Genomic DNA, 13,613 nt, shown 5'->3' with positions numbered 1-13,613 from the left:
GCAGCCATCAGTGACTTGTAGTGGGACTGCGATCGCTCACGAGAAACCCAGAAACAGGCATTAGCATACAGGTACATCGCTGCACCTGTAGGAGCTGCCCTATCGCAGTATACAGTATGTACTGCGACGGGTCAGTAAGCGGTGTAAAAAATGTAAAATCTGATATGTGCACTGCCCACCATGCACATTGCTATTCATAGTTGATTTAAATATGAGTGACCACAAAAAATCATACTCTCCATATGTTTGACTAATCCTCCATATCAATTACATACACTGACTGAGACTTTACTTTGAGTATTCAGTCCATACCTACAGATGGTGAGGGGCCATAAGGGTTTATGCCTGATAAGGAAACAAACTTTTTTTGTTTGGAAACTTAAATTAGGTTCTGTACTTGGTCCTGGTTCCTGGAAGCTTTGTAGAGCATTGGGTGAGATAAAGCCTCCATTTCTATGTCCAGAGCTTACCTAGTATCCAGATCTGTCTCTCTTTCCTGCCTGCTGCTGGGCGAAAAGGCTGACTGCTGACAGAACACTATAAAAAGGTATAAGTTCTGCCTATTTGTTTGGGGAAAACCATTAGGAGACATCATGTTAGTTGGGAATTGACCTGAGTTTAGTTAATGGCTTGAATGTGCAGAGGTTATGTTAGTTTTATGCTATAGACTTGCTGTACACAGGCCAATTTTTATTATCATTATTATATATTTTTTTAAGGAACTCTAGCTTTAAAAAGTAAAAAAAAGTTCTGCTACTAAAATAGTCCTCCTGGTTATTGCTAAAACAACATGGAGTAATGATGTCATGGGTGTTTATTTTCCCTTGTCATCATATGGAACATTTTATCCCAAATGTTCTACAGATTATGACTTTTTTTATCAATCCCCTTTCACTGGTTCGATGCGATTGCCAACAGGAAGTCACCTGCATCCTGTCTGAGAAAAGCATGTCACTTCCCTTCCCGTTCCTTCTCCAAACACTTTTATAATTTTTATGATTGCAACAATACTCTAATATACATAGACTCCTTAGTCTCGGTTTACAGTAATGCGATTCCTGTTCGGGGTCCCGCATCATATCTAACTCACAGGCAGTTTACACTGCTCTCTACGAACCACTGTTGGTGTCAATAGAAAGTTAATAAAACCCTCGAATTGGTTTGCAGAATGCAGCAGAATGCAGTGCAAACTGTGGATTTAGATCGTATAGGTGTGAACACCCGTACGATCTGATTCCAGTGCAGACAAAAAAATGTATCCTGCACCCAGTGCCGGCCCAAGACATTGTGCTGCCTGGTACCAAAAATGAAATGCTGCCCCCCCCCCCCAAAAAAAAATTACGCCCACCAAAATGTCCCCACATCCATTATTTTATATCATGATAACTAAAGTGGACCTATCATGGCTCTATACATGTATATAGGAGTATAAAAAGGACCTGTTATGGCTCTATTTATGCAATTAACCCCACGGTGGAGCGGAGAGCGGAAAGGGAGGAGCGGTCGGGCGGCAATTAGCCCCACAGTGGAGTGGAGAGTGGAGCTGGCGGAATGGGATAGCGTGCAGGCAGGAAATTTGCTGCCCACCTGAAAGTGCTGCCTGGTACAATGGTACCAGGGCTGCTGTTAGAAATCATGGGGCCCTGTACAGACTACCTGACGGGGCCCCCTTTAATCCCGCCCTCAACCCCACCCCAGGCCCCTCCTCCCCACCTCTGCAGATTTCTCACCGTTTACATATGCACACACAATCATTATGGCTTATCAGTACAGGGGGACAGAGACGGTTTAATTTTTTTTTTTTTTTTCAATTTTATTTTATTAACAAAAAATGTTTTCACTGTGTCTTTCATTTTTTTTATATCTCTTTTATTGCTATCAGAAGTAATGAACAACATCCCTAGTTATAGCATGGGGCAGTGACAGGTCCCCTTTATGGAGAGATCTGGCGTCTATTAGACCCCATATCTATCCTCTGGCCTCCAAAGCATCTGATCAAACCCAGATCGGTTTGATCAGTTGCTTGTTCAAGCCGGTAATTGCTCCTGGTTTCTGACAGCACACAGTGGGAGGAACTACATCAGTTCTACTCACTGTGTCCCAGGAACTTGATGCTGCTGCTCACAGGACCCGATTGCATTGGAGAGCCCAGCAAAGGTGGTGGCGTGATGGTGGTGGAACCCCCTTCCACTGACTATAAAAGTAATCCAGGGGCTTTTTAACCAGTAAGATTACTTTTTACTTTGTGCAGAATCGCTGGGGCTCAAAAATTATATCTTGATCATCGCTGTAGCGATTATCAAGATATCACCCTTACAATCCAGCAATGTACCAGTACATCGCTGGACAGGAAGTGGTTAAATGCATGTGTAAAGCAACATCTCACTGCATCTTCACCAGCATTATGAAAATCACACAGGCAGCACACAGCATGTGTCTTGTCATGGATCTGTCAGTGTCAAATGGCTTTTGGGTTCTGACTTTGGCTGTACTGTGGGTTACAAACTTCAACCCAGTACAGCCATAACAAAGTAAGCACCCAACAGCAATATGACACTGTGACAGATCATCACAGAGCACATGATGACTATGCTGCCTCTGTAAGTATCATAATTCTAAATACACATAATGTAACATGCCATGCTGTGTGTAAGCCATACACAGTGAGGAGTCTATCCTCTGTGCTCCACTCACTGTGTGCTCTGCAGCCATGGTGCTCAGGTTCTTTCTCCCTTGTCAGCCTCATCTAAGTCTCGGCAGTCTGCACTCTGCACATGAGGAGTTGAGGACAGGAGGCGGAGTGCAGCATCGTATCACTCCACCAGGGAAGGTAGTGAGCAGCAGTGGCCGGGACTAATTAAAAAGCAGAGTATTGTGCGGTACAGTGTTATGTACATCCGCCCGAAATACAAGAAATAGTCCCACCACTGCACTCACATCCTGGGCCCCTCTGATGACCTGATGGGGCCCAGGAATGTGTAATTACAGCCCCTTCCCTTAGCAAGTAGTAGCGGGGGAAGGACTTGAAGTTTAGAAAGCTGTATTTTTTTAATAGACAGAAATTAACTGTAAAGTTGTCCGGGCCCCCCTGTGGAGCTGCTGGGGTCCGGGCCCGGTACAACAGGGCTGCCTGTACTGCCCTATCAGCGGCCCTGAATGGTACCATCGGGTCCCATGGTAGGGCCGGCCCTGCCTGCACCATTTTGTTTAGAATGCAATGTGATTTCAACCATACAAACTTTATGGCTGAATTTGCATCGCACAGACATCGCATTTAATGTGCACAGCAATGCGGTGTGAATCACATGCGATATCTGGCATCCCATACGTGTGAACCCAACCTAATTCAAAGAAGGCCCATGGTGTAATTAAAGTAAGGTGACCAGATTTTTAAAATGAAATCTGGGGAAATAGATTTTTTACTAGTAATCAGCGACTCTCTGCCCATGGCCGCCGCTGCCCGCCTCACAGCCTGTCAAGTATTACCCTCCAGGCCCCCGGCTACTACTGGGTGGGGAGCGGAGGAAGGGGAAGGCAAGGAGATAAGCAGACAGGGACTTGAGCCAAGGCAGAAGAACATGTGAGCATAGCTGGATGGGCATGAACCCGAAACTGAAGAAATATTCCCTCCGTTTCAACCAGCACATGATCATCAGAAAGGGACACAGATAATGAAAAAAAGAACACCCCCCCTGCTGACAGAACACTAAAAAGGTATAAGTTCTGCCTATTTGTTTGGGGAAAACCATTAGGAGACATCATGTAGGTTGGGAATTGATCTGAGTTTAGTTAATGGCTTAAATGTGCAGAGGTTATGTTAGTTTTATGCTATGGACTTGCTGTACACAGGCCAATTTTTATTATCATTATTATATTTATTTTTTTAAGGAACTCAAGCTTTAAAAAGTAAAAAAGTTCTGCTACTAAAAAAGTCCTCCTGGTCATTGCTAAAACAACATGGAGTAATGATGTCATGGGTGTTTGTATTTTCCCTTGTCATCATATGGAACATTTTATCCCAAATGTTCTACAGATTATGACTTTTTTTATCAATCCCCTTTCACTGGTTCGATGCGATTGCCAACAGGAAGTCACCTGCATCCTGTCTGAGAATAGCATGTCACTTTTTGTGTGGACCTCCACTTTAAACGTCAGAACTGGCATGGACTCTACCCACTGGTGAGCTCCACATTTGAGCTATACAACCCCAAACATTACATTCCCATTAGGGTGATTCACCCTCTCTATTTGTCCTGTTTTCCATTATCATTGAAAGTAAAAGTAAAAGACTATCCCAAATTTTGTGTTGTCTCCAGAAAAGTAATGGAATGGAAATCTTCCAAATGGGACACTAGTTCCAAACCTGGGGGTCCCCAAGAGATTTTCAGGGTTTCCCTCTCACTTCCTCTTTTGGTTATGGAACAGGAAGTGAAGGTAAATCTCCCCAATGAGAACACATGGTAAAAAAATATATCTTCCAAAATGAAAAAAAAAAAAGCAGCTTTGCCTATAGTTCTACTTGACATATTCTTATTAGTAAGCAAAGGAGCTTTAAAACAAGCACTTACTGACCTCTCCAGCTAATTGTAATGTGAAGTAATTATTTTTCAAAAATCTCAACAAAGACTTTAAAGCTTATCTATGGTCAAAATGTAAAACTATATATTAATTTCCACATTGCATTTCAATTTATTCTATTTTTCTTCTATTACTTAGAACAATACTAAAGTTTGTAAACTTGCGAAGATCCCCAGATTTACTTTCTTAAATGATATGACACATATTCAGTGTGTCCTTTAAGTACACACTGCTGTGTCATACATTTCTTGAGCCTGTCTTTTGAACTACAGAGGTGCTGAGTGGAGAAGTTTAAAGCGGGGGTTCACCCAAAAAAAAAAAATGTAACATTACATTCAGGCGAGTTGTTAGAATGAAGCCGAACATCGGTGCGCAGGCGCCGTATAGAGCCAACTCGCAGTCTGGCTTCTTTCGGCAACTCGTGACGCGCTGTATGCGCCGGTCAGAGGCATGTCAATCAATTAGGAACGCCCAGTCCCGCAAATTATACCCGGAAGCCGCGGTGAACATATATATATAAAACGGTATGTATGGCAAGGATTTAAAAAAAAAACAGCCGATTGTCATTCTAACAACTCGCCTGAATGTAATGTTAAAACATTTTTTTTGGGTGAACCCCCGCTTTAAGAGGTGACATTAGTACAGGAATCACTGCTTGCTTATGTAATCCTTAGAAACTGAAAGCAAGCAGCAGAGAAGAAGCTGCAAAGCGTGCAGGGAATTCAGGAAGCTGTGGAAAGGGATGGGAAAATACATTTTATGTGCCTCTGTTGTGAACTTTGAAGATTAATTTCTTCATGATGCCTATAGCTACAGAGACGAGAAGGAAGAGGAGAGCTTGTTTTAAAGTGTTTTTACTTGCTTGTTAAGAAAATATAAATATGTTAGTTTGTACTGTAAAGCACCAATGTCCTAGGCTGGCTAAATTTCGTTTTTGGCTCTGCTGTATCTAGACGAACAGCAATTTATTTTCTAGGTCTGGTCAAGTGTTCCTAAGCCTGGTAGATGATTGTTCCTGCCTGCCTCTGAAAGAATAGAAGAGTTAGCCACTGAATTAGGAAATTTTATATAACCTCAGCCAATCCCTGGTAGGTAGGCCCAGAAGGTGTGGCTGGGGAGAAGATACATTTTTGGGAGGGTCTGGTTTATTTTCTGAAACCTCTTGCTCCTGCTAGGCAGCCTGTGTTACTGAATAGCTGTTGCTTTCAGACCCCAGCATGTGTTTGGCTGAAGGTCAGGAAAAACCTAGATTAGGGAGAATTTTCTGGAGGACACTACCTTAGGAAACTGGGCTACAGAAGTACCAGTGGTGGCTGGTGCACCATTTTTTTGGGGGGGAGGGGGCGGCAAACAAACCAGGTAAGTCAGATGTTATGGTCGGGTAAGACTTGGAGACCAGTAGCTATAGCAGTAGAGAGGTTCAAATAGGAAAAGTATACAAGCAGGTAACACTAGCGGATGATGCAGGGTCACCCAAGGTTCAGGGTCTAAGCACTAACCGGTCTTTACCAGAGCTCCTGACGATGAAGATGGGTTTTGCTGTGTGCTAGTGTCAGGTCATGTTCCTCAGGACTATCGGGTGAGAAAGTCAGGGTCCAGTAACAGATGTAGCAGATAGGGATTAAGCAGAAGCATAGCCAGTAAACAAGCCAAAGGTCAGTAACAAGTGGTTTCAGGTTGGGATCAAGCTGAAGAACAGCCAAGGAACAAGGGAACAGACAGGGAGCTGTCCAGCATCTCTGGTGGCATAGCAAGCTACAGCCAGATACTGCAGAGGTCCAAGGTTTAGATCCAGACCCTGACAGAATACCTGTTTAATTTCAGTGGCCCCTGTGGAGACAGTTCCTTCCCTTCTCTCCACAGAATTGTACTGCTCCAATGTGAATGCTGTTCCCAAAAAAATTCTATTTTCTTTATGTTGTGTAAAAATGTAACAGTAATTGCACTTTACTGTTCCTAAATGAAACTTTAGCAAATCTATTCAAACAGTTGGAGGACATTACAACCATTAGATGGTTTATCCTTGCATCTCAACTGCCAATCAAAGAGTAGTGAACAACATTTTCAGACATTCATCTAGCCCCCAGGGGGAGCAAATGTTTAAGTAAAATACAATCTTAAACATTGTTGAACAGTAGGCATGTACAGTATACTGTAAATGTGAATGTTACATCAAGAATTCCTTTAAAAAAATTGAGGTTAACAGCTCAAAATGTGAACATGCTTGAAATCATGTGCCATAGGCCCTGGTAGTTATGCCCTAAGGTAGACATAAGCAAGGGATACAGGGAACAAAACCCACCTGCTTTGGTACTCTTCAGCCATCAAATTGCTCGGCAGACCACTGTACCCATCTCTGCTTCCTTCGTGATAGCTCTTCTCCAGCTTCTCTCGAAGCTCTCCAATTTCCTTCTCATACAGATTGCGAATGATGATCAGTTCTTCCTGGAGATACTGAACTGCAGATGTGTTGTCACCCTGTTAGTAAAGAATATTGGAAAATGCTAACCATAAAGGGTACTTGTCACCTTCACTTGCTAGTATGCTGCTATGTTTTGGAAGAAACACCTACTGTAATTGAGGTTTTATCCCTCTCCACCTGTGATGGATCTGGATAAAATTTATATTTTGAATTATTTTATTAGAACCACTAAAATGTTTTAATGTCTTTTATATTTTCATATTGTTGTTTTTTTATATTTCTTTTTATATATGCATATGTATGTATGAGAATGATCAATACTGCTTATTTTCCTTGATAAGATTTGTCAGATATGTTTTTAAAGTATATTTCAACTTGGATGGATATACAAAAGGGATAAGGGAAAAACTTCAGTCTCCATTTTCTCTTTCTGCTTCTCATCTTTCAAATGTGTGTTCGGCTCATCCCCCCCCCCCCACTGCATTCCTAGATTCCAAAACCCCCTTCTCGTTCCTTGCTCTGTATGGAAGAGGAAGTTACCCCTCCCCCTTGTCTGCTTACTGAGAGAACTTTTTTATGACACGTGGATTTGCAAGAAGAGCATGGACTGGACTTGTGAGAAGAAGATAGAACAGGAAAAGACCCCTATATGAACTGACCAATGAGAAGCTTCATGCCAAGGACAGCCCACACAGGGGAGGAGGGTAGAGTGGGTGTGTCTGTATAATGTGAACCAATCAATGCATGTTTTGTGATTCTATGCTTTTAATAAAAGCTGTGGGGGCCATAGTTCGCTCTCTTAGCTGGTGAAACGTTGGAAGGTGAGCATGTGAAATCTTTTTTTATCTGTAGATTGCACATATTTCACCTTATTAATTTGAATCAGACGGTAGAATGGGTTAGCCCTGAGATTGTCAGGAAATTAATTAATTAGTCCATATCACACCCTCTACCAATTAATTTGTTTTAATGTAGGTTTCCTTAGGGCAAATTTTCCTCACATCCAGTTTTGTTGGGCCCCATCAAGTTTTATGCTTGTAGCTTTCCTTCCTGTCCCAGAAACACAACAAGGGAGAGATTATCTCTCCAAAGTACGGTACATCCCCTGTGAGACACTTGTCACCAGAACAGGTGTCCCAAATGTAGGATTTCCCCTCACCTACTTATCCAGTAATGACTGTAAAATGTTGGATTCTCCCATAACTTCTATCCCCATGTCAATCATCACCAGAAACATTTGAGAGGGTGAGGGACATAGACAGCAATAAAAGCCTGGTAAAGCAAGGAGGTGTTTGGGTGCTGGACTCTGTTGTGGATGAGTATTTGAACTATACTATTAGGAAATACTATGGAAAGGGAGTATTTGAACTAGGTGTTTGAATTGCTTGTTGTTTGATCCAGGCAGCTCTCTGAACCAGATCAAGGAGATAAAGTCTATGAGTAAAGGATAGAGTGTCATGACCACCTCCATCTATCTGAAAGAAACAGATAGGTGGAGGGATGGCAAGACAAGGTGGGACAGTGCAGGATAGGGGAGAAACAGGTAGTTCCTTTAAGAAAAGGGGGGTGTCCTAGGGGCTGGAGGTGGTGCTGGGGGAATAGTTGGTAGGGAGGAAGTGACGTAGAGCCAGTCAGTAGGAGAGGAAGAAGCTTCCCACCCACCCTCCCTAGGTTTTAGGCGGGTGGGATGCAGTTGGGCGGTCCGGACTGTTTGTGGCAGTGCCGGGTCTCTGGAAGAGGAGAAAAAGGCTAGAATATATATTAAAATATTAAAATATATATTAAAATGGTGGTACCCATCTGTGGTATAGGGTTTTTGAGGGTTTAACCAGGAAGGGGTAAAATTGTAGGTCACTGCGGATATGTGTACCATCTCTGAGTCGATGTCTTGCGACTGAGGCCTAAGTTAAATAAGTTTTGTCCCAGTGACCAAGTTGTGTGTCACCAAGTTATGGGAAAAAGTTTTGTCTGATGTTATTTAAAATGGTTATTTATTTTAAGTTTAGTAATTGTTAAATAAATAGGCGGCAAGGCCATTTTACTTCACAACTGTGTCATGGGGTTTATTGGGAAATTGGGGGGAGTTGGGGAGGTTATGTCCACCAGGTGGGATTATGACTAAGGATCTGTTCTTAACATGTAATGAGCACAGATCAGGTTTATCATTGGCAGAGTTCTAAAATTACTCCAACACATTTCAGGTGGTTCTGGAAGTCCCCGTCTTTGGGACTACAAACACAATGGTAAGCACAATCAATATAAGTTGTATACACAAACCAATTGCATTTTATTTTTGTCTGTAGTCCTGATAAAGAGAGCTTTGTGAACTCCTGAATCAAGTTGGCCACTCCTATCATTTATCTACTCATAGCAATAAAGTATTTTCTTATTGAATAGGACGTTTAGGTTGGATTAGGGCAATAAACTCATTCATTATATTATTTATTATAAGTTTTTATTTGGTATATTAAAAAAAAAAAGAAACCAAAAATACTATGTATTCCCCTTACAGCTCTTTACAAAGACAGATTATAAAAACTAGAGAAATAACAATCATGGTTTATAGTTAGTATGAAAACCAAATTGACAACTGTGTCCGCCATCACTTCACTTAAACGGCACCCGTGGGGTTTTCTATGCTGCTGGTAAAATTTAGAAAGAGTTTCGCTGTTGCTGGAGGCAGTAGAGTTATTTGTATAGGTGTTCAGATTTCTGCTTAGGGATTTTATATTATTGAAGAAAATGTGTAAATCTTTAACACTTATTTTTAGATTTAAACAGGAATTTGTAATTAGGCCATTTCGCTGACATAACTTTGCATGTAAATTGAACATTTGACCATACTCTAGTCTAATCAGTGAAGTATTTACATATTCATAAAAAGCTGCAAGCTTCACTGACATCTGGAACTGCAGGTACTGTGGAGCAACTCATCCTCAAACATCATAACAGAGGTCATGTTGAGGTCAATTTTTGAACAGCTTAGAGCAGCATTTCTCAACCCTCATGGCACCCTTTAAAAATATGCAAAATCCTTGGGCACTCTAGGTGCCTTAAATGAAAAGAGAAGATACCTTCTTTTTTTCAGGATATATTAAACCTTAAAGTGATTGTAAAGGCTTGTTTAAAAAACCAAAACAACAAAAAAAATTGTAATATATACCTCCTCTGTGCAGTTGGTTTTGCACAGAGTAGCCTGGATCCTCCTCTTCTCGGGTCCCTATTTGCTGCTCCTAGTCTCTCCCTCCATTGAGTGCCCCCTTAGCCAGCAGCTTACTATAGGGGGCACCCAAGCCGAGTAAGAGCTCCGTGTATCTATTCAGAAACGGAGCCCCGACATGGTCCCATCCCTTCTCTCCCCTGATTGGCTGACTGACTTTGATTGACAGCCGTGGGAGCCAATGGCGCTGCTTCTCTGCCTCAGTCAATCAGGAGAAGTGTACTGGATGGCTGAGGGGATTGTGGACATCGCTGGAGAGAGAAGGAACTCAGGTAGGTAATTGGGGGTTGCTGGGGGGGGGGCTGCTACACACAGAAGGATGTTTATCTTAATGCAAGAGGTAAGGTTGATCTTCCAATGGGGACAAATGTTATGTGACAACTCAGAGAGGACCTTCTTTTACTTTGGAGAGATTTCCTCTCACCAAAAAGGAAAAGATATTCAGTGAGACACAGATAGGAAAAGGTAACCTGATAGAAGGATTAGCCCTTTCTTACTCTATGAAAAAAAATGCTTTGGTTGTATATAAACTCTAATTTCTCTACAGTTTCTGCAGCTAGAAAGGTGAGTGAGGGCTGGTTTTAAAGCTTATTAGCAATAGCTAATGACTTTATTATCCATAACCTGGCTACTGGTTCACTTGCACCCAACACCTTGCATTGTTAACAATTTGACATTCTATGGCATGCTCTTCCCCCAGCACCAAGTCATATGTGACAGAGTGCCAGAATGACAAAAAGGATGAGCACTATGGGCCAGATTCACAAAAGAGATACGACGACGTATCTCCTGATACGCCGTCGTATCTCTGAGATACGATTGTCGTATCTATGCGCCTGATTCATAGAATCAGGTTACGCATAGATAGCCCTAAGATCCGACAGGTGTAAGTGACTTGCACCGTCGGATCTTAGGCTGCAATTCTAGGCCGGCCGCTAGGTGGCGATTCCATTGCGGTCGGCGTAGAATATGCAAATGACTAGTTACGCCGATTCACGAACGTCCGCTTTGCCCGTCGCTGTAAATTTACGTAGTTTCCGTAGAGATACGCCGCATAAAAATAAAGCTGCCCTCTAGGTAGTCTAGCCAATGTTATGTATGGCCGTTGTTCCCACGTCGAAATTTTAAATTTCACGTCGTTTGCGTAAGTCGTCCGTGAATGGCGCTGGACGCCATTTACGTTGACGTCGAAACCAATGACATCCTTGCGACGTCATTTAGCGCAATGCACGTCGGGAAATTTTAGGGACGGAGCATGCGCAGTACGTTTGGCGCGGGAACGCGCCTAATTTAAATGGTCCCCGCCCCATTTGAATTAGGCTTGCGCCGGGCGGATTTACGCTACGCCGCCGCAAGTTTACAGGCAAGTGCTTTGTGAATCAAGAACTTACGCTGAAAACTTGCGGAGGTGTAACGTAAATGTAATACGTTACGCCGCGCAGCGTAGGGCGATTCTACGTGAATCTGCCCCTATGTTTTTTTTTTACAGGTTTACTTTACAGTAGATGTAAATTTCATCATCAAAATCTCATATAAGCTTTAACATGTTATTGTCATTTAAAAAATACTTTTCAATACTTTAAAATCTGCCACCTTCATAAAAATAAAGCCCAGAGATCTTGCACTTCCTGTTATAGGGTGACAACACTGTAACCTGTCTAGCAATTGTGCTCCTTTGTTGTCACCCTATCACACAAACTTCTGATATAGATTACTGGTAGTTTCAACACACATTGTGCAGGCAATACGGTCCACTGCTGTCAACATCAGGAAACATCAGGAAACCCTACCTAATAAATACCATCACTGGAGTGCATGAACACAGGAAGTTACTGCAGGAGATCAGCAGTGCTGAGATATAACAAAGGATGACAAAGGTGAAAACAAGTATTTTATAAACAAAAATGTAAAAAAAAGTAGCTTATGATACACAATGTTGTTGCAAACTAAATGTCATTCAGGTAGGGATTACAGCTACTTTAATTTCAAGGAGAAAAATCAATACTTTTAACAAGCATGTTTTACAGACTTTCAGAGAGATTTAATCAGACTGCATTTTTACAGACCATTTTTGAATTTATAGACAACCCTGACAAATGGTACAACACATAAAACACAGTCTACTTGTGTTTTACACTCGTTTTAGAGCATGGTCCTGCACACAAAATGTGGAAAATGTTCGCATTGCTGTAAAATGTATGCAAAAAAAGCATTGTAAAAAAGCAAAAAAGTGTATTAAAACACATAAAAATGTGCAGTCTGATAAAACGTTTGTACATTTATAAGCACAGGAAGGTGAGCGGACCCTAAGAAAGGTCACATGACCTGCCATTCCAACCTCTCATTTCACAAAAACATCAGATTTTTCGTTTGAGAAGTATAAAAGGCTGATTTTGACAGCAACTAATCTAAAATTGATCGATGAAATTCTGGGAAAGTTATGCCGCGTACAGACCATCACTTTATGTGATGGAAAAAAAACGACATTTTCTGTGAAGTAAAAAACAACGTTTTTGAAACTTCAATTTTCAAAAACGACGTTGCCTACACACCATCGTTTTTTCACAATGCTCTAGCAAAGCGAGGTTACGTTCACCACTTTTTTCCATTGAAGCTTGCTTCATAACTAGCTTCTGGGCATGCGCGGGTTTAAAAACGTAGTTTTAAACGTCGTTTTTTGCTACACATGGTAAATTTTTGTGAAACAAAAAACAACGTTTTGAAAAACGACACAAAAAATGTAAGCATGTTTCAATTTTTGTTTTGTCGTTTTTCACAAGACATAAGACGACGTTTTCCCCCACACACGGTCATTTCAATTGACGTTTTTAAAAATGTCGTTTTTTTTTCATCACATAAAGTGATGGTGTGTACGCGGCATTAGAGTTTTGTGTCTCTTTTTCCAGGAATACTTCATGCCTGTCAATAAACGTCTATATTCTTATATAAGCTATAGAATTATATAACTTTAATAGCCACTTATGGACAAAGAGCTCTTTACGATGGCTGTAATAGGGATGAAGGCCAAAGTGAGGTTCTGCAAACTGAGTTAACGCTGTCAGGAAGAACGGCAATATACGTAAACTTTTTTTTCCTGGTGCTTTACTTTTAAAAGCCCAAAACATGCCACCAGACATTTGAGCAGGGACCATTCAGTGCCCAGGATTGACCTGAATTTACTTTAAAGGCAAATGTTTTGAGTGAATTTTATTAAAAAATTTGAGTTTATGAGTTTTTAAACTGAGGTTTTCTTTTTCTATGACATGAGAAAGGATTCTAGGAGTAATATGAGCTAGCTAAAGTGAGAGCAGACACTACTTGCTAAATAGCCAAACAGACAGAGGCAAGGTAAGTATACGCTAATTGAGGAGCCATTACAATTAACTTGTTGCT

At 41.4% G+C, this 13,613-nt stretch overlaps 1 protein-coding gene across 3 annotated transcripts in view; it reads right to left on the bottom strand.

Moving 5' to 3' along the window:
- LMNTD1 (lamin tail domain containing 1) overlaps positions 1-13,613 on the bottom strand; it is a 218,037-nt gene that overhangs the window by 177,031 nt on the left and 27,393 nt on the right. For all 3 annotated transcript variants that reach the window (XM_040345614.1, XM_040345612.1, XM_040345613.1), the window contains exon 3: positions 6,881-7,056. In XM_040345614.1, the coding sequence (XP_040201548.1) occupies positions 6,881-7,056 (176 nt within the window). The remainder of the gene's footprint in view (positions 1-6,880; positions 7,057-13,613) is intronic.

This window comes from Rana temporaria, chromosome 3 (genome assembly GCF_905171775.1).
Source record: "Rana temporaria chromosome 3, aRanTem1.1, whole genome shotgun sequence".
In the NCBI taxonomy this organism is placed as follows: domain Eukaryota; kingdom Metazoa; phylum Chordata; class Amphibia; order Anura; family Ranidae; genus Rana; species Rana temporaria.
This window is presented reverse-complemented; position numbering and strand designations above follow the sequence as displayed.